Here is a 26952-nt window from a genome sequence, read left to right on the forward strand (position 1 = left end):
TTGATGCGGACTCGGTGGGCCGAAGGGCCTGTTTCCGCGCTGTATCTCTAAAGTCTAAAATCCTTTGTCAACTTGAACTTGTTGGCTTTAAAACCTTTCTAGTATTATCTGGGTTAATGATCAAGAGTTAATCAAGTGAGAAATTGAATAGTTGGAATGGTCTCAAGTATTGTTATATTAAATATGCTGTGTGTTTGTCTTTTGTTGTAGGATTGGTATGTGTTACTTATCAAATTCCAATGCTGCAATCGCTCAAATACAGCTTTAATGGAGTGTACTGAATTACTTGATAAACTTCCTGAAGATGACCTCCACTCTATCATGACAACTAAGGTAATGATTATTTGAGGCTGTGTAGAAATTGTATTCCATGTTCTTTCCTCTAAACCCATGCACCATGGGAATTACATATCCTGGTTAAATCCAGGAAGCATAGAGTCTTACAGCATGGAAACAGCCTCTTTGGCCCAACTTGCCCACGCTGACCAACATGCCTTATCTACACTAGTCCCACCTGCCTATGTTTGGCCCATATCCCTCAACCTTTCCCATCCATGTACCCATCCAAATATATTTTTAAACATTGTGATAGTAACTGCCTTAACTACCTCCTCTGGCAGCTCGTTCCAAACACCCACCACCCATTTTTTAAAACAAAAGTTGCCCCTTGGGTTCTTATTAAATCGTTCCTCCCCTCATCTTAAACCTATATTCTCTGGTCCTTGATTCACATATTCTGGGTAAAAGATCTGTGCATTTACCCTATCTAATCCACTCGTGATCTTGTACACCTTTGCAAGATCACCCCTTGTCCTCCTGCACTCCAAGGAATAAAGTCGTAGCCTGCTCAACCTCGCCCTACAGCTAAGGCCCTCGAGTCCTGGCAACATTCCCATAAATCTTTTCTGCACCCTTTCCAGCTTGACAACATATTTCCAATAACAGGGTCACCATAACTGAACAGACTATAAATGTGGCCTCACCAATTTCTATACTCAGTAGTTTATGTATTTAGGTTGTACTGTTAATTGTAGCAAATAATATACTTCAGAAGAAGGAAAGAACAGGACCATGAGCCAAAGGACAGTGATTTGGGAGGAGCTCCAAAGGCTTGACCAAGGAGGACATCTTCAATGTGTACCTTGTTATCTGATACTAATAATAATAATACATTTTATTTATGGGCGCCTTTCAAGAGTCTAAAGGACACCTTACAAAAAATAAGGGATACTATCAGTATCGCTTATTTATTACAATCACTCTCATGAAGAATTATGGCCTAAATTTTCCAGCTAAATATTTAGTTTAATGGCTATTAATGTGTAAAACATCCAGCAACTTGTAGCAAGAGGAAGGTGCTCTGTCAATATAAATGTCCACAGGTCATTGGTTACTCTGGACAGCTCTCCTTCAGCCTCAAGTCTCCATAGTGGGTAGACACTGAATATTTCTTGTGTTTGCAGGTATTGTGCCATTATTATCAGTGATAAGTAAAACATTAAAAGGCAGCAGTGAATGTCTACTGTTGTCTATGTGGTATCTTTGAACATTGTTCTGTTACCCTTGCTGTTCCAGGATTTCAACTTGAACCTGCTGACACCATGCTTGGCCCTGGGTTTGCAAGGAATCTGTACAGACCAGACTAGCGTGCTGTTTGAAACCGCCAGGAAAGTTACCTTGGATCGCGTGACATTCCATGTCCAGCATCTTCCCAGCAACCAACAGGTGTGGCAAAGCCTGTGTCCTTTGCCCAATCCCTCCCATTGGAATAAGATTGGCGAGCTTTATGGTGAGAACCCTGCTTTGTGGACTTGAGACTTATCAGGCCATACGAACCCTGCAAGAACAAATATCAGCAACGAGGATCTGTGCAGAAAACAAAATAAAGGCATTACAGGAAATAATGAAATTGTATCTTTGAGCATAGGTCATACCAAAGTACTCGCATATGGCTCGATTGTACTGTAAAATATGATCTAATTTATCTGGATAGCACGCCAAAAAAAAGTTATTCACTGTCCCTCAGTACACACGACAATAATAAACCATTGCCAGGAACAATTTATTGTTTGTTTGAAGTGCAGTTGCTGTTGTGATGTGGCAAGACAGATTTCTGATCACCAGAATTGCCATATGAGGAAAAGCTGTGTCTGTACTCTCTTGAGAAGAATGAGAGATGCCCAATTAACATTTCTGGAATTCATGAAGAGGGATGACAAGGCAGATGATATGAGGATTTTTCATCTGATTGAACTTGTGTAGAACCAGTGGTCGCAGATTCAAGATAAAATATTGGCCAACCAAGATCGAATTTCTAAGAGTTTTGAACCTTTGGAATTCTGTACCCCAGAAAATTGTAACTTCAGTCAAACGCTTGGACGACAAAGATGTTGAGGATAAAGGGTGAAGGCTGGGTATTGTAAGTTAGGAGTGAGAGTTTTGCAAACGCAATGTAGACTGGGAGATGGATGGGAAAAAAGGAGTGGAGCAACCGAATGTCCTGTTGCTCTTGGGTCTGACTATCATTGTAGAAGATCATCTACACAAATGGTCTTGTCAAAATGGCTGAGGTTGTCGGGGTTTATGGGGAGAAGGCAGGAGAATGGCATTGAGAGAGAGAGATAGATCAGCCATGATTGAATGGAGAAGTAGATTTAATGGGCGGAGTGGCCTCATTCTGATCTTAGAACTTATGAACATGAGTTTCAAGCCATGTATGTTAATTAAATATGGTTTGTGTTGCAGGAGATGTGCATTTCTATCATTCCGTCATTGGTCTGTGCAGTGCATTGGCCCAGTACCTTCTGTCTCTTCCCAAGCTACCACCATCTCTGCAGATTCCGCCTGACAATGAGGCTGATATAACCAGTTTCATGGTCATGTCTTTGGAGGTATGACTTAGTACCGTTATAGCCAAAAGGCTCATTGATTCCGTCAAACGTGTTCTTTGTGTAAAGTTCAACCCCTTGCTCTTTTTAGTTTATACACTTCTATATACACTTATAAACTTTTATAATACTCTTATACACTTCTATAGTTGTTAAAATACTGCAAATGTATTTTCTCTAATTTTCCTTTATCAAGACAAATGTCTCTGATCTTGAGGCAGATCAGGTCAGTTGCAAAATCTTAAACAGACAAAGCGCCGATGTACATTTAAGTTTCCGTTCCCCTTGTGCATGTTTACATTTGGGGTCTCTTTTACTTCTGGGCCTTCTGTGTTTGGAACCATTTATTAAAGTGTTCACCACCAGACTCAGGAACAACTTCCACTCTGTTATCAGGCTTCTGAATGGTGCTTCTAAAAGCTAGGCTACTGTCTGATGCACCTCTACCCCATTGAGGACATTGGACTTTTGTCTCTGGAAATAAGGCGCTACAATGCTGAGAACTATATTCTGTTCTCTGTGCTCTATCAATTGTGCTTGAGTTTGACGAATGTATTCATGTATAGTATCTGTTTGGATAGCATGCAAAACAAAGCTTTTCACTGTACTTCGGAACACATGACATGTAACTAGTAGAGCGCTAAGGAAGTTATAAAATTATGAAAGGCACAACTGTCTGTGCGTGAAGTTTGCACATTCTCCCTGTGAATGTGTGGCCTTTCCATGGGTGCTCCGGTTTCCTCTTACATCCCAAAGACGTGCAGGTTTGTAGGTTAATTGAACCTCTGTAAATTGCCCCTAGTGTGGAGGGAGTGGATGACAAAGTGGAATAACATAGAACTGTTGGTGACACAGAGGCGTAGCGGTAGAGCTACTGCCTTACAGCGCCACAGACCCGGGTTCGAACCCGAACCCGACTACGCGTGCTATCTGCACAGAGTTTGTACGTTCTCCCCATGACCTGCATGGGTTTCCTACAAAATCTTCAGTTTCCTCCCACGCTCCAAAGACGTACAGGTTTGTAGGTTAATTGGCTTGATATAAATGTAAAATTGTCCATAGTGTGTGTAGGGTAGTGTTAATGTGCGGGGATCGCTGGTCGGTGCGAACTCGGTGGCCCGAAGGCCCTGTTTCCTAGCTGTATCTCGAAACTAAACTAAAATAAATTAAACTACTGTGAACGGGTGATCGATGGTCGGCATGGTGGGCCAAAGAGCATGTTTCCATGCTGTATCTCTAAACTCAATGTCGACATTGCAACACCCATGTCCTGTGAACGATTGAAGACAGAGCGAGCATGAACCAGAGGGGCTGAAGAGCCTGTTCTGCACAGTACAGGCACTGTAATTCTGTTAATTTATTACTGCAACAGTCCTTAACATGACTCTGGCGTTGTGCACACAGGCACTGTGTTGGCACTTGCTGCAGGATCAGGTTCCACTGAGTCTGGATCTACAAGCTGCTCTGGATTGTTGCTGTTTAGTGTTACAACAGCCCTCCATTTGGAACCTGCTAGCATCTGCTGCCTATGTAACGCAAGCCTGTTCGGTTATCAACTGCATCCAGTTCATCATTGAAGCAAGTAAGGAATTTGTTGTTTTGTGAGAAGCAGGAATTAAATATGCTGAGTTTGTTGTGACTGGTGTGGTGGTCAGTGAAAAGGAGTGGGAATGGACTCTCTTTCATTGTGTATTGTGTCATTGTTAAGCACAATTAACTAAATAATGTATAAGAGCATATATAACACTGATGCTGATCTATGAAGCCCACCCTGCAACATTGTTTTGCAGCGTTATGTTTGATTGCTTTCACTCTTCCACTTCATCCAAGTCTTTCAGTCGCCAGGGAGGTTAAAAAACACAGCAAAAATGATCTGTCAAATTCCCCTCTACATGGCTTCAGGTGCTAAGACCATGACATAGGAACTGAATTGGGCCATTCAGCCCATTGAGTCTACTCCACCACTCACTCACAGATGATTTATTTTCCCTCCCAACCCCGTTCTCCTGCCTTCGCCCCATGACCTTTGAACCCTTAATAATCAAGAACCAACAATTTCCACTTTAAAAATACCTAATTACTTGACTTCCACTGCCATCTGCAGCAATGAATTCCACAGATTCAACACGTACTGGCCAAAGAAATTCCTGCTCATTTCCATTCTAAAGGTGCGTCCTTTTATTCTGAGGCTCTGTCCTCTGGTTCTAGACTCTCCCATTACTGGAAACATCCTTTCAATGTACACTGAATCTGGTAGCTTTCAATGAGATGCCCCCTCATCCTTCTAAGCAGCAACTCGAACTTTCTAACTAATTTGGTAGCCAGTGCCATTATGAAGCAGGCGTATGCCCTCTTAAACATGTGAAGAAGGTCAGCACTAACCAGTAATGCTTTGCAGAAATGCTCGGGCACTGCCTTTAAGGAGGAACCTAGTCATAGAATCATATCGTAGAAACAGGCACTCCTGCCTAAGTTGTCCACGCTGACCTACATGCCCCATCTACACTAGTCCCACCTACCTGTGTTTGCCCCATATCCCTCTAAACCTATCCTTTCCATGTACCTATCTAAATGCTTCTTAAACATTACGATAGATAGTACCTGCCTCAGCTATCTGCTCCGGCAGCTCGTTCCATATAGTCACCATCCTCTGTGTGAAAAAGTTGTCCCTCGGGTTGCTATTAAATCTTTCTCCCCTCATTTTCAGTCTGTGTCCTTTTTTTCTTGATTCCCCTACTCTGGGCAAGAGACTGTGCATCTACCCGATCTATTCCCCTCATGATTTTGTGCACCGCTATAAGATCACCCCTAGGTCTCTTGCACTCCAAGGAATCGAGTCCTAGCCTGCCCAGGCACTCCCTATAACTCGGGTCCTCGAATCCTGGTAACATCCTTGTAAATCTTCTCTGCACCATTTCCTGCTTGACATCATTCTACCTTGGATCACTGTTACGATGCTGCTGTGATATTTCCACTTCCACACCAGTACCGCTCATTCACAACCACACCTGGTTATTCCTCCCTCTCCCATCGTGCTGTAGATACAAAAACTTGAAAGGACATACCACCAGATTCTTCCCTGCTGTTATCATACTCTTAAATTGTCTTCCCCAAAGCTTGGGTGTAGCCCTGATCTCCCAACCTACCTGATTGCGGACCTTGCACTTTTAAAAGCTCTGCCCATTCTTTGCTATAATGCTGTAACACTATGTTTTGCACTTTGGTATTTTCCTCTTTGCACTACCTGGTGTACTTGTGTGTGGCTTGTTTGTACTCATGCAAGATATGATTTGGCACGCACACAAAGCTTTTCATTGTACCTTGGTACATGTGACGATAATAAAGCAAATCAATACCAGTTGTCCTGTGACTCCACGATGTGAAATTGCCAGATGACTGAATGAAGGCCGCTCTGTGCTGATAAACTGTGATGTCCAGGAGCTGGATAGAGAATATCCAGATGCATAATACGAGGGTTCAGCCTACCCTACAGACAAACCCTAGCCCATAAACGTCCGTTCCAGGCTAAAAGATTATCATGTTATTAATGGTGAATATCCCCCTTGTCAGATTTACAAAAAAGTCGCCTTGCATCTGTTGAGAAAAATATCAAAATCATTATTTGTTATCCTGCCACCAATGTAATGGAGTTCTCTGCATCAATGTCTTTTGGTCCTGTTTTTTTGGACTGGGAGTCAAAAGGTTAATATTTAGATGGAATCTGTTGTCTATTTGGCTAAGGCTCCAGCTCAGGATTCACAGGGATAATTAAACCAATTGGCCTACCGATTTGGCTTGAGAGAATACCAAGTCAAATCTGTAGTCCATTTGGCTCCACACAAGTCCTTTCCAAATATCAACAGCTTATTGTATTCCTTTTCACTTATCATGGTCCTCTCCTGTGTTACTGCATGCCGTGAGTGTTTGGGTAAATAAGGTTTTCCTTAATTTATGAATACTCTTCTATAACCTTTAGTTTAAATATGCCATTTTACGTGAAATTATTTACATAATAGTGCCGTACAGCATGGAATAGGGCCTTAGGCCCGACATGCCATATCCACCAAGTTACCCCATCTACACTAGCTCCACTTGCCCGCATTTGGTCCATATCCCTCTAAGCCTTTCTTATACATGTACCTGTCCAAGTGCATTTTAAATTTAATTATAGGGCCTGCCTCAACTACCTCTGGCAGCTCATTCCTTAATGGCCTCCTCTGGCAGCTTGTTCCATAGAGCCACCATCCCCCCCCCCTTCCCCGCCCCTCGCCTTAAACCTATGTCCTCTGGTTCTTGATTCCCTTACCCTGAATAAAAGACTGTGTGGATCTACCGGAATAAGAGTTCCAATGGAGGTAGCCAAACTGGTTATTTTATTTTGCCATTGCCAATTAGTGTGCTCTTTCAGTTCATTCAATTTTTTTCGTATTCCAGTGATTTTACAGTATTATTTATTTGGAGACCAGATCAATGCACTAGACGCCACAAGAGGTCTGGACAATTGTGCTTATGTTTAATATCATTTTTATTTTTCAATTCTGTCTTTCTCTGGAAGTGGATACCTTTGCTTGTCCTTGCTAACATGTTAATCAATTTTGTGTCCCCTCAGACTTGCTTACGACCCTACTTGGTTGTACTCTTGTTTGTAAAGCAACGTGATTTATTTTGTTCTGGCAAAATACACAGTTTCTCACATCCACACTGAAATGAATTTGTGTATGATGTGCCCAACCTAAACCGGTGTTTGGATGGAGCTCCCGATGAGTGTGTTACAATTCACACACTCCCAAGAGTATCATTAATTGCAATGGGACCTTGTATCTCCCTGATAATTTCAAATACATTCACAACACAACACGTGTTTTCTCGCTGTGTTAATCACGCATCTGCTTTTTGCAAAGTAAAAGAGAATATTCTCTATGTAACAGTGTAGCGTAACATAAATTTCACTTCTGTATAACGTGTAATGACTGGTTCGTGCTCTCTCTCTCTCATGTCTCTTTTGCCTCTGATTTATGCCATCTGTTTGTTTCAGTGGCTGTTGAACCAGGAGAACACCATCTTCTCCATGAAGAGAGGAGAAAATCAAATGCTGACAGGATGGAGGATGAAGAGAGTGCAAATGTGTCTGAAAGTGAGTGAACACCAAGCTAGGTCTTCCCTTTGAGGGATATGTAAATGTGCAGTTCTGGTTACCCCCATAACAGGAAAGATGTGGAGGCTTTGCAGAGGGTGCAGAGGTGGTTTACCAGAATGTAGTCTGGATTAGAGGGTTTCAGCTACAGGGAGAGATTGGGTGGACTTGGATTGTTTTCTCTGGAACATTGGAGGTTGATAAGTATATAAAATTATGAGAGGCGTAGATAGTCAGAACCTCCCAGGGTGGAAATGTCCAACACCTTTGGGCATAGCTTTCAGGTGAGAGAGAGAGAGAGAAAGTTTAATGGAAATGGGCTCTGGAGGCCAAGGCATTGGAAATGTTTAAGGCAGAGATCGACAGATATTTGATTGGTATGGGTGTCAAGAGTTATGGAGAGAAGGCAGGAGATAATGGGGTTGAGAACGATAGATCATCCATGAATCTATGCCGATGATGGAGGTGACTTGATGGGCCGAATGGCCTATTTCTGCTCCAATGATTTATGAGCTGAAGATGTTGGTTTACAAAAATGTATAAAGTGCTGGAGTAACTCAGTGGGTCAGGCACCATTTGTGGAGAACATGGATAAGTGACGTTTTGGGTCGAGGCCCTTGACCGGAAACGTCGGCTATGCATGTTCTCCAGAGATACTGCCTGATCTGCTGAGTTACTCCAGTACTTTTTATTTTGTAAACCAGCATCTGCAGTTCCTTGTTTCTATACAAATCCACAGTAAAGTTAGGGTGAGTTACTCCAGCACTTTGTGTCTTTTTTTGTTTACAAGGATATTACTAGGTCTGGAGGATTTGAGTTATAAGAAGAAGTGGGATAGGCTGGGTCATTTTCCCTTGGAGCATGGAAGAATGAGGGGTGATCATCAAGTTGTTTATAAAGTGATGAGGGAAGCGATTAGGTGGATAACTGCAGTCTGTTCGCCGGGAGTCTAAAACTAGAGGGCACAGATTTAAAGGGAGAGGGGGGAAAGATTTAAAGAGGATCCGAGGGACAACTTTTTCATACAAAGGAAGTGAAAGAATTATGACATTTAAAAAACAATTAAACCAGGACAAGGATTGCAAAGGTTTGGATGGGAATGGGCAAGGCGCAGGCAGGAGGGACTAGCTGGTGAAGCAATATGGTCCTATAGGACTAGTAAGCCTGTTTTATGCTGTATAACTATTACTATATTACAATATATGATTATATTACAATATATGACTATATTACAATATTAGATACAAACATTTCAGCATTTTGAATGTTTCCTCAATGTTATTGGTTAAGATGGCTGGCATCATCCTGTTGAATCTGTGCTGTTTTCATGTTGTTAGTTTAATTTAGAGATACAGCATGGAAACCAACCCTTTGGCCCACCAAGTCCACACTGACCATCTATATAACACTCCTATGTTATCCCCCTTTCTGATCCAGTCATTACGGATGAGGGACAGTTTTACAGAGAACAATTAACCTACAAGGTTGTACATCTTTGGGATGTGGGAGGAAACCGGATCGCCTGGAGGAAATCCACGCGGTCTCAAGTAGAACGTGCAATCTCCATGCAGACAGCACACGAGGTCAGGTTCAAACCCAGGTGTCTGGCGCTCTGGGGCAGCAGCTCTATCAGCTGCACCACTGTGCCACCCTTAGTTGGTACTGTACCACACAAACTCTTTGGAAAGTGCCTGAACAGCAAATTGAAACCTGGTTTAATACAGAAGTGTGCACCTCTGACATGTTACATTGTGAGATGTCAAGTTGGACATAACAACACATGCAATTCAGGCAACGGTGCCAAGAACCAGATCTCCCTGAAGGAATCAGAAGGCAAAGGCTTTCTTGAATGATTTGAAATCAATGTTTCACATGCAACAAACAACCTATATTTGAAGCTGGTGGACGTGGAAATTCATGTGATCTTTTTTGCTTCCACAAAGATCACTTTTGTTCAAATCTGGTTCTTCGAAGTGGTTTGTGGACTTTGCTAGGACTTTATCCCTTGTTTCCCAGGAGGCTGAGGGCATCAGCTGTAGGGAGAGGTTGGGCAGGCTAAGACATTAATCCTTGGAGCTCAGGAGATTAAGGGGTGATATTATAAAATCATGAGGGGAATAGATCGGGTGAATGCTGGTTAATACACCAAAGGCAGAAAGTGCTGGATGTTTCGGGTCAAGAGACATCACTTGTCCATTTTCTCCAGAGATGCTTCCTCATCTGCTAAGTTACCTCAACATTTTGTGTCCTTTGGCGTTCGGAGGGATATGGGGCAAACGTGGGCAGATGGGACTAATAAAGATGGAGCATCTTGGCCAGCATGGGCAAGTTGGGCTGATGGGCCTATTTCTGTGCTGTATGACTCAAATGATTTGAACTGTTCCTTGTTGTTTGATAACTTGATGCACACATCACTGACTGTCTTGCATTTGGTTTACTTATTTGGCTGTGTTTTTTTTTCACATTTGAACACAACAATTGACCTGAAGTATCCTCACGACTTTAACGATACAATGTGGAAACATGCACTTCGGCTCACAGAATCTGCGCCAGAATCCAGCAATCACCCCGTACGCACTAGCATTATCCTACACGCCAGGGCCAATTTACAATTTTATCAAAGCCAATTAATCGATAAATCTATACATTTTTGGAGTGTGGGAGAAAACCGGAGCACCCAGAAAAAACCTACAGGGTTACAGGGAGAAGGTACAAACTACATACGGACAGCACCCATAGTCAGGATCGAACCGGGTCTCTGGCGCTGTAAGGCAGCAACTCTATTACTGCGCCACTGTGCCACCCCTATCCTGCAATTACCACTGACGTTATGAAAGACTAACTCTTCCATTTTAGGATCCAAGTACATTACAAAGGCCTGCAACGTGATGACTGAGATGGTGGAATCTCTCCAGACGGTGTTATCCTTTGGACATGCCAGCAACTATCGAATCCCAGCGTTCTTGAACCCAACTCTCCGGAATATCGGTATCAGTCTAGCCAGGCTGCCTCTGGTCAATAGTTACACTCGCGCTCCTCCATTGGTGAGTATGTGTAACTGCATTGTCCTCCTTGAGTTTGATCTTTTCACCAGAAGTGTCTCAAGTCTGATGTGACCAGAAACATGAAGATAGACACAAAATGCTGAAGTAAATCAGCAGGTCAGGCAACATCTCTGGAGAAAAGGACCCACTGAAGAAGGGTTCCGACCTGAACCATCACCTATTCCTTTTCTCCGGAGATGCTGCCTGACCCGCTGTGTTACTCCAGCATTTTGTGCCCTACTTCATTATAAACTAGCAGCCTCAGTTCCTCCGCACATTTTGACCAGAAACATATTTCATTATGAAAAACAAAATGAAAAGAAATTGCAAAACCTTTAGGGCTTCATGTTCAGATGACATCGATTTGTTTGAAGTCAGTATGCGTGGAGTTATATAATGCACAAAAATGAAGCAATGGTTCTTTAAAATAGAATTATTTCGGTAGTTCCATTAACCCTGCAGATAAAATTCTTTTTTTCTCAAATCTCCGTCACAGACTTCCTCCTGCAGTCAATTATAAACTTACTGCATTTAATTCAGCATCAGTGACCACTGGGAAAAGGTCTGTTTAAATATCCTGCCCCATCCTTTCTAAATTTCTGCTCCAGGGAAATGTATTATTTAATATCTGACAGCGAGAGTTGTGGGAAGAGGAAGGAGAAAGGCCCAGGTGCAGGAATAAAGACAGACAGAAGATTGTGGAAAGACAGAGCAGACCTGCCAAGATCGTAATAGAGAAGAATGGATTTACGGTTTGGGTGTGGATCCTTCATCAGAATGTGGAATTTGATGATCTTGTGGTTAAAGCATCAATCCATTTTATTGCGTATTCTCTGTTTGTATTTGGGATCAGTCTTTCAATACAGCAGCAATATGAAACAAAATCTCCATCTTGATTCATTTTCAAATTAAGTAGTACCCTTTACACTTTGGAGATGGAGCGCCGAAACAGGCCCCTTGGCCCACCGAGTCCGCACCGATGAGCACTACACTTCTTGAGGTCGTAGAGCTGAACAACCCTTCGGGCCCACTTGTCCATGCCAACCAACTTGACATATCAGGCTAATTCTATTTGCCTGCATTTGGCCCGCATCCCTCTACCCTTCCAATCCATATATCAGTCCTAATGTTCGATTGACCTTATGTTAGTTTAAACACAATCAAATACATTACCCAAGGAACTGCATATTCTGGAATCTTGCACAGAATCCAAAGTGCTGGAGTAACTCAGCAGGTCAGGCAGCATCTCTGGAGGACATGGATCGGCCACGCTTCGGGTCGGGAACTTTATTCAGACTCCCAATCCATAACATAGCCAATCCATGTCCTCCAGAGATGCTGCCTGACCTACTGTGTTACTCCAGCACTTTCATTGTTCATAGGTTTATAAGTTCCAGGAGCAGAATTAGGCCATTTGGCCCAACAAGTCTACTCCGCCATTCAATCATGGCTGATCTGTCTTTCCCTCTCAACCGCATTCTCCTGCCTTCGCCCCATAACTCCTGTCGCCCACACTAATGAAGAATATGTCAATCTCCGTCTTAAAGATATCCATTGACCTGGCCTCCACAGCCGTTTGTGTTCTAAACAAATAGATTACCCCCTGGCTTAACATGAATAAATAGCCCTTTCCATGTAAGTTATTACTTTTATTCTGCTTCCATCAAACTGCTATTCTTTCTTTACGTCCATTTTAATCATGGATGTTATTATTTTCAACCACTAACCTTTGAAGCAAATCACACATTCTGATAATTCACTGCCAAGATTTTCCACCCAAATTCCCTTACACACTCTTCATTTATTTATTCCACGGCCTCTAAAATTAGCCTGCTTCTAAATGTACTGCAGCATACTTTTGTACAGTCTTATCTTTGTTATGTTTTAAAGAAAACAATATTGAATCGTTTGTTTTCTTTGAATTTCCTCCTCCTATTCATGACTGTTTCTCGAACACATTTTCTTCCTTCTCCTGCACGTTGGAGTTAGTTCCATTCAGGTCCTGCCTGCCGTATTGATGTTAATTCTGAGTGTCCTTTGCCAGTGGTATTGAGCAGGTGCTGAATTAATCAAAGTTATGGTGCTCTTAAATCTCCCAATTTAAGTCCTTGTGAATGCTAAAGAGTCCAATAGGCGCAGAACAAAATGCCCTGTCCAATGCATCTCAACAGAAAGGCAGATATTTTGTGCATCTGATTCTGGTCAAGTTTAGGTGCCACATTGAACAAACGTGCTCTTACCTGTCACAATCTCTGCTATAAACAACAAATGTTCTCTCAACGTTTCCTTGCAATCAACTTTCCTCAGGTCTGGAAACTGGGATGGTCACCTCGGGTTGGGGGTGAATTTGGTACGACACTCCCTGAAATTCCCGTCGAGTTCCTTCAGGAAAAAGAAGTCTTCAAAGAGTTCATCTACCGGATAAATGTTCTTGGTAAGTGGCAAGGACAGAGGGTGGAAAGAAATAGGCTGCATGTTAATAGCTACTGTTTGGTTTCAAAACTCCCAACTACAGGGAAATTGTTTAAGAAAGTATTTTTTTCATGGAACATGCTCATAAGTTCATAAGTCATTGGAGCAGAATTAGGCTATTCAACCCACCGAGCCTGCTCTGCCAATCAATTATGGTTGATCTATCTCTCCCTCTCAACTTCATTCTCCTGCCTTCTCCCCATAACCTTTTACACCCTTACTAATCAAGAATTTGTCAATCTCTCCTTTATAAATGGCCAATGACTTGGCTTCCATAGTCATCTGTGGCAATGAATTCGACAGATTCATTACCCTGTGACTAAACAAATTCCTCCTTAGTCTGAAGAATTGTCTCGACCCGAAACGCCACCCATTCGTTCTCTCTATAGATGCTGCCTGCCCCACTGAGTTACTCCAGCAGTTTGTATCAGCCTTCAATTTAAACTAGCATCTGCAGTTCTTTCCTACACAAATTCCTCCTCACCTCCTTTCTAAAAGTACGTTCTTTCATTCTGAAGCTGTGACCTCTGGTCCTAGTCTCTCCGGTTAGTGGAAATCATCTCCACATCCACTCGATCCAGACTTTTCATTATTAGGTAAGTTTCAATGAGGTCACCCCCTTATGCTGATTTGAGTTTTATTCCTTTGGGCTTCTCGTAGCCATAGAGTCAAAGAGCATGGAAACAGGCCCTTCAGCCCAACCTGTCCATGCTGACAAAGTTGCCTAACCAAACTGGTCCCATTTGCCTACGTCTGGCTCTTATCCCTCCAACATATTTGTCCGTGGATTTTGACTGTACTAATGATGCCACCTCTACCATTCCCTCCAGCTGCTTGCTCCATAGACCCATCACCCTGTGTGTGGGAAAAGTTGCCCCTCAGGCTCTGATTAAATCTTTCCCCTGTTGCCTATGCCCTCTCCTTTTACACCCCACTACACTGGAGAAAAGATTGGCTATACACCTTACTTATGCCGCTCATGATTTTATATACTTTGAAATGGTCAAATGCTTTTTTTTAAATAAACATTGATCCAATGTAAATGTACACTGTCACAGAGTCATTTGCATGGAAACAGGCCTTGCAGCCCTACATCCCTACGCCGACCGACATTCCCCGTCTACACTAGTCCCACCTGTCTGCCTTTGGCCCATATCCCTCTAATCCTACCCTATCCATGTATCTGTTTCTTAAAAGATGCGATAATACCTGCCTCAACGACCTCCTCCGGCAGCTTGTTCCATGCACCTACCACCCTGGTGTAAAAATGTCACCCCTCAGGTTCCCATTAAATCTTTCACCCCTTCTTCCTATGTCCTCTGGTTCTCGATTCTCCTTCTCTGGGCAAGAGACTCTGTCAATTTACCTGATCTATTCCTCTCATGATTTTGTGTACCTGTATAAGATCACCCCCTCATCTTCCAGCGCTCCAAGGAATAAATTTATCTTTGGTTCTTTCCATTTCAGGGTGGACCAGTCGCACTCAGTTTGAAGAAACCTGGGCAACCCTTCTTGGTGTGCTCGTGACTCAGCCTCTAGTGATGGATCAGGAAGAAGAGGTCCCACAAGAGGTATGGTCAATGGACGAGAATAGAGGGACCACCAAAGAAATGTGTGGATTGTAAACAAGCATCTTCCCAACAGACATTAAGTTTACAGGCCTATAATTTCCCATATTTTGTCTCTCTCCCTTCTTGAATGAGGTATATTTACAGTTTTCCACTCCATTGGTATCTTCCCAGACTCAATGAGTTTTGTAAAGCTTCAATGAGTTAAACAGCCCTTCATAGAATTGGCCCTTCAGCCAAATTCATTTAGGCCCACCAAGTTGTTAACCGAGCTTGTCTGCACCAGGCCCATAACCCTCTAAACCTTTCCTATCCAAGTACCTATCCAAATTGGAGAGAATTGTTTGCAAATTTCAACTTTCAGATGAATTTTCAATACAATACAATACAATACAATTTATTTGTCATTTGAACCCCATTGAGGTTCAAACAAAATGTTGGTTGTTTTTTTTTTTCATTGGGAATGGGGGATACATATTACAAAGCAAGGCAGATAGATGGCATTAAGATAGGGGTTGCCCGTGATCTAATTAGGTGGCACAGTGGCGCAGCGGTAGAGTTGCAGCACCAGAGACCAGTGTTTGATCCTGGCTCCAAGTGCTGTTTGTATGGAGTTTGTACGTTCTCCCTGTGACCGCATGGGTTTTCACCGCGTGCTCCAGTTTGTCCCCACATTCCAAAGACGTACAAGTTTATAGGTTAATTGGCTTGTGTAAAAATTGTAAATTGTCCCTAATGTGTAGGATAATGTTGGTGTATGGGTGGTTGGTGGGCCGAAGAACTCGGTAGACCGAAGGGCCTGTTTCCCCACTGTATCTCTAAAGGCTAAAAAGTGGAGGTTGTTCGAGGGATTGAGTGGCATCCCATGAACTCTGGTCAGCTCGCCTTATGCATGTCTTTGCAAATATTTCTATTATTTGACTTTTTTTGTTCCGTCTGGTCCCTTTTTTTCTCTGTTACATCCATTTTCTTTTATCATATTTCTAACTAAGGAGGATACAGAGAGAACTCAGATCAACATCCTTGCCGTGCAAGCAATAACATCGTTGGTGCTAAGTGCTATGTCAATTCCAGTGGCAGGGAATCCAGCCACGAGCTGTCTTGAACATCAGCCCCGTAATAAAGCTCTTAAGGCTCTGGATACCAGGTCAGTCACACAACACGTGCGTGTCTCGTTATGTTTAGTTTATTGTCACGTTTATCGGGGTACAGTGAAACGTTTTTGTTATGTGCTAGCCAGTCATGGAAAGACTATACGTGATCACAATTGAGCCATCCACAGTGCACAGGAACATGATCAGGGATATCGTTTGTGCAAGATAAAGTCCGATAAAAGATAGTCCGACAGTCTCCAATGAGGTAGATCGTAGGTCAGGACTGCTCTCTAATTGTTGATAGGATGGTTCAGTTGTCTGATAAGAGCTGGGAAGAAACTGTCCCTGTATTTGGAGGTGTGCATTTTCACATTTCTGTACTCTTGCCTGATGGGAGAGGGGGGAAGAGGGAGTGACTGGGGTGACGCTCGTCTTTAGTTCTCTAGTCTGAGATCTAGCCTATAGCAGAATCTCTACGAATAGGGGTGGCACAGTGGTGCAGCGGTAGAGTTGCTGCCTTACAGCACCAGTGACCCAGGTTCGATCCTGACTGTCGGTGCTGTCTGTATGGAGTTTGGATGTTCGACATGTGTGGGTTTTCTCTGGGTGCTCCGTTTTCCTCCTTCACTCCAAAGATGTACAGGTTTTTAGGTAAATTGGCTTGGTAAATTGTCCTTAGTGTGTAGGATTGTGTTAGTGTGTGGGGATCGCCGGTTGGCGTGAACTTGGTGGGCCGAAGGGCTTGTTTCCATGCTGTATCTCTAAACTAAAAGTACGGTGCCAATTATTAATTCAGTCAATTAACATATGGAAAATGTATTTACAAACCCAGTTTAAGGAGGTAGAATGCCTTAAACTATTTCCCGGGTATGTTATCAGACAAAATCTGACATTGGATGCAGTGATCCAGACTAAACTAGTCCCATTTGCCCACATTAGTCCGTATTCCTCTAAACCTTATCATTGTACCTGAACAAGTGTATTTTAAATGTTGTTGTGGTACCTGTCTCATCTACCTCCTCTGGCAGCTCGTTCCCTGTACTTACCGCCCTCTGTGTGAAACAGTTGCCCCTCATGTTTCTATTAAATGTTTCCCTCTTGCCTTAAACCTATGTTCTCCAGTTCTTCATTCCCCCAGCCTGGGTAAAAGACTAGTGTGTGGGGATCAGTAATCATTCCTCCTATATTTGTACATTAATATGGTTTAAGACATGCTGTGAGCCACACCTGCAGTTATTATCTTGGTGAAATTGTGGTTGTGCTGAGACTTTGACAATGACTGTTCATAGGTTTGGAAGAAAACTGAGTGCCATCCGGGGAATAGTGGAACGAGAAATCCAAGCTATGGTATCAAAAAGGGACAACATTGTTTCGCAATATCCTTACCAAGCCTGGGACCCTGTGCCACCTCTCTCCAATTCAACGTCAGGTATGTCCCTGGTGTAACATGCAATTGGCTGCCTGGTCAGTTAAAACACAGAAGGCAGAACAATGCAGCACAGGAGCAGGCCTTTTGGTTCACAATGACCGTGCCAAACGTGATGCAAGTTAAACAACTCTCCTCTGCCATGTGATCTTATCCCTCCTTTCCCTACATATTCATGACCTATCTAAAGGCCTCTTAAACATCTCTGTAGTATCTGCCCCTATCACCACATCTGGCAGCATGTTTCAGGCACTCACCGCTTCCTGTAAGAAACTTGCCCCTTACATCTCCTTTAAACTTTCTCTCCCCTCTGACCTCCAAACTACACCCTCTAATCTTTGACATTTCACTCTGGGCAAAAAAGATTCTGACTCTTTACAAGCTTTGGTCCTGAGTTTTATTTGCATATCTGAATCTTATTTGCCTGACTCTGCTGGTTGTGAACATTTATATGGTTCTCTTTTGAGGTCAATATAAGTATAAAGTATTTAGTAACTCAGGCAGCATCTCTGGAGAACATGGATAGGTGACGATTTGGATCAGAACCCTTCTTCAGACGTGAGGAAAGGTCCCGACACGAAACGTCACCTATCCATGTTTCCCAGAGATAGACACAAAGTGCTGGCGTAATTCGGCGGGCCAGGCAGCATCTTGAGAAAAAGGACGAGTGATGTTTCAGGGTGGAACCTTTCTGCCAGAGATGCTGCCTGACCTGATCAGTTACTGCAGCACTTTATAACATTTGGCAAACTAGCATTTACAGTCCCTTGTTTCTCTATCCTTGATTGACTTTCTTGCTGCTTTGCTTTTGACAATTAATTATAGAAATACATTATTTAGTGACCCTGTTTCTAATCCTGTTTTGGGTTTTGTTTCATTAAATCTAGGTGTCCTGATAAGACATGAAAAACTTCTGCTGCAGATAAACACAGAGCGGGAAATGGGGAATATGGATTATAAACTGGGGCAGGTAACGTATCATTGTGTTTGGTGCTTATAGTCTACAGGTTAAAGCGGCACAGCGGTTGAGCAGTGCCAGAGATCCGGGTTCGATCCTGACTACGGGCGCTGTCTATATGGAGTTTGTATGGTTTCCTTGTGACCGTGTGGGTTTTCTTCGGGTGGTCTGGGTTCCTCCCACATTCCAAAGACGTGCAGATTTGTAGGTTGTTTGGCTTCAGTAAGATTGTAAATTGTCCCTCGTGTGTAGGATAATCTTAGTGCACGGGGCAATCGCTTGTTGGCGGGGACTCGTTGAGCCTAAGTGCCTGTTTCCGCGCTATATCTCTAAAGTCTAAAGTAAAGGTTATCGAGTGAGAAATTGCACAGCTGAACATTAAATTGAATTCCCATCTCCCACCCCTGCCCATTGCCAATAATGTCCACATTCAGGAGGTAGGGTCAAACAGGGGGTCTGAACTTTCCAAGCCCTCTCTTGTCATACCAGCTGAGATTCTGCAATTACCAAAGACCCAGCATCAATCCTGCCCTCCAACGCTGTCTGTGAAGTTTGTGTGTTCTCCCTGTGCCTGTGTGTGTTCCTCCACCAACCTAAAAACATGGATTTAATTGGATGCTACAGTTTAGTGTTAGAAGGTGTTAGGAGAATCAGACTGGAGTTGATGGGCATTTGAGGGAAATTAGTTTATTGGTTTCTTATTGTAACGTACATAGAGATAGAGTGAAAAACTGTTTGTGTGCCTTCCAGTCAAATCACACTGTAAGTGAGTACAATCAAGCGATACACAAGTACAACAGATAGTGTCAGAGTGAATAGAGTTCACTGATTGTAGTGGTTGAGAGTAGATCATCTTGTGAACGCAAAGAATCACCACACTCCGGTGCCCTCTTGCCAAAAAAATTAAGCAGGTGTAGTGATACTAATGGGATAGCTTTGAGAACCGACAGGCTGATTGGCCTCCATGTCACAAGGAAATATAAGGTGAAATTCTTAGTTGAATCCTTATTCCTTAGTTGAATTAGTTTGGCAGTTGTAGCTCAGCTGCGATTCTCCCGGTTTAACTCGCCTGACGCCCCCATTATATGTGTATTAGCTGCTCATTGTTATGTATACCCAGATACAGTGAAAAACTCTTTGTGTGCCATCCAGTCAAAGCACATTGCTAGTGAGTACAATGAAGTACAGCAGGGAGTGCAGAGAGAAAAATACCAGCATGCTGAGGATTTTGCTACAGCACTGTAATGTTATAATTGCAAAGAAAGTGCAGATTTTTTTTAAATATGTAAGGGCCATAGTGAGGTACCTTGAGGAGTTTGCAACACTTACAAGTTTGCCGAAAGCCGGAAAAGCTTTCATCACTGCAAGGCTTTCTGCAAAGGCTCCCATAACTGGGGATCCCATTGAGGCCCATGCAATACTGTTCTCATTCTTGGTGGTGTCCATTGTGTTCAGGTCTCCATTCACTCCGTTTGGTTGGGAAACAACATAACCCCTTTGAGGGAAGAGGAATGGGATGAAGATGAAGAAGATGAGAGCGATGTGCATGTTGCATCCTCGCCGCCCACTTCACCAGTTAATTCCAGGTCAGTCAAAGATTATTATTCTCACCACTGTGTTTGTCGCCCAGAACTTGCTTCAAGCCGTTTGTCAAACTGAGCCGTCTCTGTACAACTGGAGCAAAAGAAAGAAAAAAAGGCCTGATTTTATATAACTCTGCTAATGCCCCCAAAGTATTTTAGAAACAAGGAAGTACATTGAAGCCACAAGGAACTGCAGAAGCTGGAATCTTGAGCAAAACACAAAGTGCTGGTGGAACTCTGCAGGTCAGGCAGCATCTGTGGAGGAAATTGATAGGTGATGTTTCGGGCCTGAAGAAGTGTCCTGACCCAAAATGCCACCTATTCATGTCCATCGCAGATGCTCCTGGACCTGCTGAGTTGCTCCAGCAACTTTGTGTTTTCAACAAGCACTTTAAAGTGTTGTTATGTTTTAAAACAGTAAACCCTCATTATTATGGACCAAGGAGAGGGTGGCGGGGAATGGTGTCCTTTTATTGCCGATTGCTTTCAATAGAGTTAAGTTTAGCTCAGGGCTGAGGGAATCAAAGGATATGGGGGGAAAGCCAGAACGGGGTACTGATTTTGGATGATCAGCCATGGTCCGTGGCTCGAAGGGCCGAATGGTCTACTCTGCACCTATTTCCTATGTTTCTACGTATGCTATAACTTAGTAAGGGATTTGCTCCAACCACCTAGCGGTCATTCCCTGAAACAATGTTGTTTTCAAATATAATGCTGTAATTAATAAATAAATAAATATTGTTGTAGATGCAAGCTGAAAATACTGAAGGCTGTTTGTTACATTGTTTAGTAGAGTTACGTGTCTATCAAAGTGACTGTTTGCCCCTTTCAGTGCCTTGTCCATTTCAATGGCCTCCACAGTGTAAAGCCTCTGTCCCACGTAGGCAATTTCTTCGGCGACAACAAGCGATTAGACTCACCACACGGTCGACGGGGTGTCACCTGTATGGTCGCGAGTGGTCTCCTCAAATCGCCTAAAGAGTCGTAATGTTTTTCTGGATTTTGAAATGGTCAAAACATTTTGGCGACTGTGGGCTTGTCACAGCTTGTCTTCTCCTGTCGTAGGTGTTGTCACCGATTGTTGTCAGGGTGAGGCAGGTTGTCGCCAGTTGTTGTTGGTTGTCGCCGGGTGCTGACTTTGGTGAATTTCATTGGCGACTACGTACGTCAACTGGCGACAGGTACCGGTGACAGGTACTGGTGACAGAATTGTCTTCAGTTGTCACCGACAGGGTCGTTCCTTGTCATAGCTTGTCGCAGGTGGACGTAGGTTGACTTTGGTTGTCTTAGGTTGTCGCCTGTACGGTCGTAGGTATGGTCGTAGGTGGACATCCTAATGGACCTGTTGTTGGTAGCTTGACGTCGACTAGGTGGTAGGTTGTCATAGACATTGTCGTAGAGGGGGGTCCAGTCGCCGCTTTTTCGGCGACCTTCTACGACTGTGGCAGTCGGCCAAAAAATCGCCTAAGTGGGACTGGCCCTTAACTGGCAGCCTGTGTTTTTAGTTCACTATAAACTAAAATCCATTAGAAAGAGGCAATAACCAGGGTTTACTGTATTCAAATTATGGCAGTCACTTTCTACACAGCAAGCTCTCACAAGCTAACAAAATGATGAGCAGATGATTGAGTGTTTAAGTATTGGCCAGGACACAAAGATAATTTCCTTATTCCACTATTACTGTTTATCCCCACCTCAGAGTGGAAACACTGAACCCAGGAGCAGGGGACTCGAAGCCTGAGCTATAAGGAGAGGTTGGGCAGGCTAGGACCAAATTAGTTAGTTTGTTTATTGCCACGTGTACTGAGGTACAGCATAAAGCTTTTTGTTGCATGCAATGCTGTCAAAGAAAAGACTATACATGATTACAATCAAGCAGTCCACGGTGAACGGTTACAGGATAAAGGGAATAACATTTCGCCGAGTAAAGTCTGATTAAAGTGTCGGAGGGTCTCCATTGAAGTAGATGGGAGGTCACTAATTGTTGATAGCATGGTTCAGTTGTCTGATAAGAGCTGGGAAGAAACTGTCTCTGTATTTGGAGGTGTGCATTTTCAAACTTCTGTACCTCTTGCCTGATGGGAGAGGGGAGAAGAGGGAGTGACCGGGGTGAGACTCGTCCTTGATTATGCTGGTGGCCTTGCCAAGACAGCGTGAAGTGTAGCTGGACTTTATTCCTTGGAGACTTTGGTCAAATTCTGATTGGCACAGTGGTGCAGCGGTAGAGTTGCAACCTTGCAGCGTCAGAGTCCTAGGTTCAATCCTGCTATGGGTGCTGTCTGTACCGAGTTTGTCCATTTTCCATGTGACCGGGTGGATTTTCTCCATGTTTCCTCCCATATTCCAAAGACATGAAGGTTTGTCGGTTAATTGTCTTTGGTAAAATTGTAAATTGTCCCTAGTGTGTAGGATAGTGTTAGTGTACGGGTGAACGCTAGTCGGCACGGATTCGGTGGGCCGAAGGGTCTATTTACGCACTATTTCTAAAGTCTAAAGAGTACTTGCTGAATCCAGAGAACGTGGTCCAGTCTTAGCTGGCTGCTGAGATCTGCATGTTCAGCAGAGACCTGGCATATTCTGGTTTGAATGGCATAATGCCACACCACATGGAGTATTAGAGGAAAATTTGATTCTCCCTATACTTAGCTGTTGATAAGACATGACTCATCTCTCTGTTACCATGGCAGCACAAGATGACATGGGTAGTTTGGCACACTAAGCCTTTAAGATGATTCTTCTATTGCTCTTCCTAAATACTCTGGAAATGTGAAATAAAAGCAGCAACTTCTGGAAATTTTTCTTTCCAAAGATGCAACCTGAGCTTGCAGAGTTTTTTCAGCATATTCTGCTTTTATTTTCTGTTTTTAAATGGGGAAGCCATTTACAACAGAGATGAGGAAGAACTTTTTCACAGAGTGTCATGAGTGTGGAATTCTCTGCCGCAGTGGAGGCTGGTTCTGGTGGAGGCTGGTTCTCTGGATGCTTTCAAGAGAGAGCTCTTAAAGAGAGCAGAGTCAAAGGGTATAGGGAGAAGGCAGGAACCCCAGCATTTTGCTGTAATTTATTTCCAGGAAGCATCGGGCTGGAGTTGACATCCATTGATTGTGGATGATCAGCCATGATCACATTAAATGGCAATGCCGGCTCGAGGGGCCGAATGGCCTACTCCTGCACATAGTGTCTATTTCAAAATGCTTTGTATGTTGTAAATACTGAATTGCCTTCCAAGGGCATTGTCAAATAAAATGTTACATTCAGCCACATTTCAAATTTTTTAGTGACCCACCCCTTCATCAAGTCTGTTGGCGGCGCGACTCACCCGTTGCAGCGGCCCCTACAGCCTGCCTGTCTTTTTTTTATTTTTTGTCTAGTTAAATGTAGTGTTTGGTGTTTTTTAATAGTATTTTTAAATGTGTAAATGTGGGGGGCGGGGGGGGAGGGGGAAACTGTTTAAATCTCTTCCCTGTCCGGGAGACCCGACTTTTTCCCTGTCGGGTCTCGGCTGTCGTTGGGGCCTAGCACCGTGGAGCAGCCTCCAGCCTGAACGACCCGGGGGCTCGGGAGACTGCGGAGCTGCGGATCTGCGGACTACTCACCATCGTGGGGCTGGCCGGCCTCGGAGCGTGGGGAGCGGTGGTGACTCGCTGCTGCGACTCGACTCCTGGGGCTCGGAGGCTCCAGCAACGCAGCCGCAGGTCCGGTGGACTGTGACATCGGGAGCTCGCGGGTCTGGGAGGAGAGAGAGAGGCCGCTTCCCGGAGCTCCCGCAACGCGACTTCTCCAGCCGGTGTCACGGGGTTGGAACAACCCGGACCGGGACAGTACATCACCCGGCACGGCTTCATGGCCGTGGGACTCACCATCGCCCGTGGGGGTTCCAACCTTGGACTTTCAGACCGGGAGCGGGGCCGTAAATCGCCCCGCGCGGCCTAAAATGGCCGTGGGACTCATCATCGCCCGCCTGGGGCTTGGACATCGGGAGAGACACGGAGAACAGGGGAGAGAAAATACTTGCCTTCCATCACAGTGGCTTCACTGTGATGGATGTTTGTGTGAATTTAATTGTGTGTATGTCTGTAAGACAGTGTCTTTGTTTGTATGGCTGTGGAAACAACATTTCGTTTGAGTCTCACTGGGGCTCAAATGATAATAAATTTGTATTGTATTGTATATTGTATCAACTAAGGGCACAGTTCTGAAAGACAGAGGTTTAGTCTCGTTCAGTTTATTATTGTCACATGTAATAATAAACTAAACTAAAACTTCTGTCTTTCAGAACTGTGCCCTTAGTTGTTGAAGGGGTGGGCCACTGTAAAACATCCACCGGATTGAAGTTGAAATGCATTGAGTTGAAATAACCCTCAAATATTGCACTGACAAGCACACAGGTTCCCTACTGTCTGTTGTTCTGTGGGTGTTTTCTTTCCAGCCTGTTGGGCGTTTCTGATGCCTGCTGTAATTTATTTCCAGGAAGCATCGGGCTGGAGTTGACATTCATTCCTGTTCTCAATTTCTGTTGGAACTCTACAGTCAGTGGATCCTCCCTGTAAATTCTGGCAAGAAAACCCCAGTCGTTCTGGTCAGCGAGGTGGTGAGATCGGTGAGTGTTCGACCTCCACAGGGCAACAACTGAAGCAAGCATTATATTGCATCTCTGTCTCCTTCACTCACCTCATTCCACAGACTCCTCATGAAGGATAATCGTGGTGCCTTGAATAAGCTATCTCGTCCTATGCTATCTAAAACTGCGGGAGGGGTGTTGGTTTACGATAAGATAGACCCAAAATGCTGGGGTAACTCAGTGGGACAGGCAGCATCTCTGGATAGAAGGAATGGGTGACATTTCCGGTCGAGACCCTTCTTCAGACCCTTCAGGACACTCATCCATTCTGTCCAGAGATGCTGCCGGTCTCGCTGAGTTACTCCAGCATTTTGTGTCAATCTTCGGTGTAAACCTGCATCTGCAGTTCCTTCCTACACGGATTAACAGGTCTATGTGAGATCTGGAGATAGGTGGTTGGAATTTGGAACGCATTGCCTGAGGGAATGGTGGAGGCAAGTACTATCAAATTTAAGAAGTACCTTATGTCGCCAAGGGGATAAAAAGCTACAGATACGATGCTGGTCAATAGGATTTGAATAAAGAGGTACGAGGGAGAGGTTGGGCTGATGAGGACTTTATTCCGAGGATATTTCAAGCCAACTGAGGGGTGATCTGATGGGTCACGGGGGATCATGAGATCCTGGGCTGAATAGATAGGGTGAATGCGCTGTCCTTTTCCCCAAGTTCAGGGAATCAAACATAGAAACATAGAAAATAGGTGCAGGAGTAGGCCATTCGGCCCTTCAATATGTTCATGGCTGATCATCCAACTCGGTATCCTCAAGAACCAGAGGACATGGGTTCAAGGTTAGAGGGGAATGATTTAATAGGAAGCTGAAGGTAACTTTCTCACACAAAGGGTGGTAGGTACATGGAACAAATTACCAGAGGAAGTGGCTGAAGCTGGTATAGTAACAACATTTAAGAAACCTTTGAACAGACACATGGATCAGAGAGGTTTATAACGATATGGGACAAATAGGACTCTCTTGGTCAGCATGGATGTGTTGGGCTGAAGGGCTGTATGTGTCAGACTCTACCTGCTAAACTATATTACTGGGCTTAACTGAATTATTGAGAAGTATTTTGATCCTAAGACCACGAGTTAAATTCACACAAGTCAGTTGGGCGGCACAGTGGCATAGCAGTAGAGTTGCTGCCTAACAGTGCCAGGGACCTTGTTTGATCTTGACTACGGGTGCTGTCTGTATGGCGTTTGTATATTCTCCCTGTGACCGCAAAGGTTTCTTTAGGTGCGCCAGTTTCCTCTCACACTCTAAATACGTACAGGTTTGTAGTTTAAAAGGCTGTGGTAAAATTATTAATTGTCCATAGTGTCTAGGATTGAGCTAGTATACCGACCGGTACTAGGTGATGGCTGATCGGCGCAGACTCGATGGGCCGGAGAGCCTGTTTCTGCGCTGTATTTCTAAACTAAACGTGGGAGATTTAACTTGGGAGTAAATCAAATACATTTGTTCTTAAAAAGAAAACTTGTGTCAGTAACAGAGACTGTGAAAACAGACAGATTCTCATAAAAATCCAGCTGATTTGCTGCGCTGGTGGGACCGAAATCTTAACACTTTTACACAACAAGGCCCAGACATGAGTCCTGAGCCACCCAGCTTGTGGTCCATTTTTATTTAACTGCCATCTGAAACACTTCACGCCACTTCATTCATGTGGCGAGTAATGCGCACACTGCCACTCATACCAGATCTATGAACGAATAGCATGGCATGGCTCAGTACCATTTTGTTCATTTATAATCCTGGATGGTTTGCCATTGTACTTTTTGTAGTGACTGTATTTTTGAGTCGTATTCCTTGACGTATTTGGTTAATAAACCAATAAACCAAGTACGTGCAGGTATTGTTCATTTAGTCGTTTGAAAATACTCTACCATTCAACATAATGAAGGTTGATCTATCTCGCTACCACATTCCCATTCCTCTTGCCTAGTAATGCATTTCGTTGTCTCTGTACTGTACACTGACAATGACAATTAAAATTGAATCTGAATCTGAATCTAGTAATCTTTTTTTCATATTTCCATATGATGTCTAAGGAGGCCACTCTGCCCACTGAATCTATGCTGGTTCTTGGCACTTTCCTGTCAGTTCTCTTTATTTCCCTTTGACCCATTTTCTCTCATATGCCCACCAACGTCTTTCACCTCCCC

General features: G+C 43.7%; 1 protein-coding gene across 2 annotated transcripts in view; it reads left to right on the forward strand.

The window, feature by feature from the left end:
• Window positions 1-26952, forward strand: part of htt (huntingtin) — a 201683-nt gene that overhangs the window by 155158 nt on the left and 19573 nt on the right. For both annotated transcript variants that reach the window (XM_055632294.1, XM_055632295.1), the window contains 13 exons: window positions 211-333; window positions 1576-1789; window positions 2746-2891; window positions 4293-4470; window positions 7924-8022; window positions 10879-11066; window positions 13374-13500; window positions 15006-15109; window positions 16099-16253; window positions 17490-17629; window positions 18514-18596; window positions 20040-20170; window positions 24638-24767. In XM_055632294.1, the coding sequence (XP_055488269.1) occupies window positions 211-333; window positions 1576-1789; window positions 2746-2891; window positions 4293-4470; window positions 7924-8022; window positions 10879-11066; window positions 13374-13500; window positions 15006-15109; window positions 16099-16253; window positions 17490-17629; window positions 18514-18596; window positions 20040-20170; window positions 24638-24767 (1818 nt within the window). The remainder of the gene's footprint in view (window positions 1-210; window positions 334-1575; window positions 1790-2745; window positions 2892-4292; window positions 4471-7923; window positions 8023-10878; window positions 11067-13373; window positions 13501-15005; window positions 15110-16098; window positions 16254-17489; window positions 17630-18513; window positions 18597-20039; window positions 20171-24637; window positions 24768-26952) is intronic.

Source organism: Leucoraja erinacea, chromosome 3 (assembly GCF_028641065.1).
Source record: "Leucoraja erinacea ecotype New England chromosome 3, Leri_hhj_1, whole genome shotgun sequence".
Taxonomy (NCBI): domain Eukaryota; kingdom Metazoa; phylum Chordata; class Chondrichthyes; order Rajiformes; family Rajidae; genus Leucoraja; species Leucoraja erinaceus.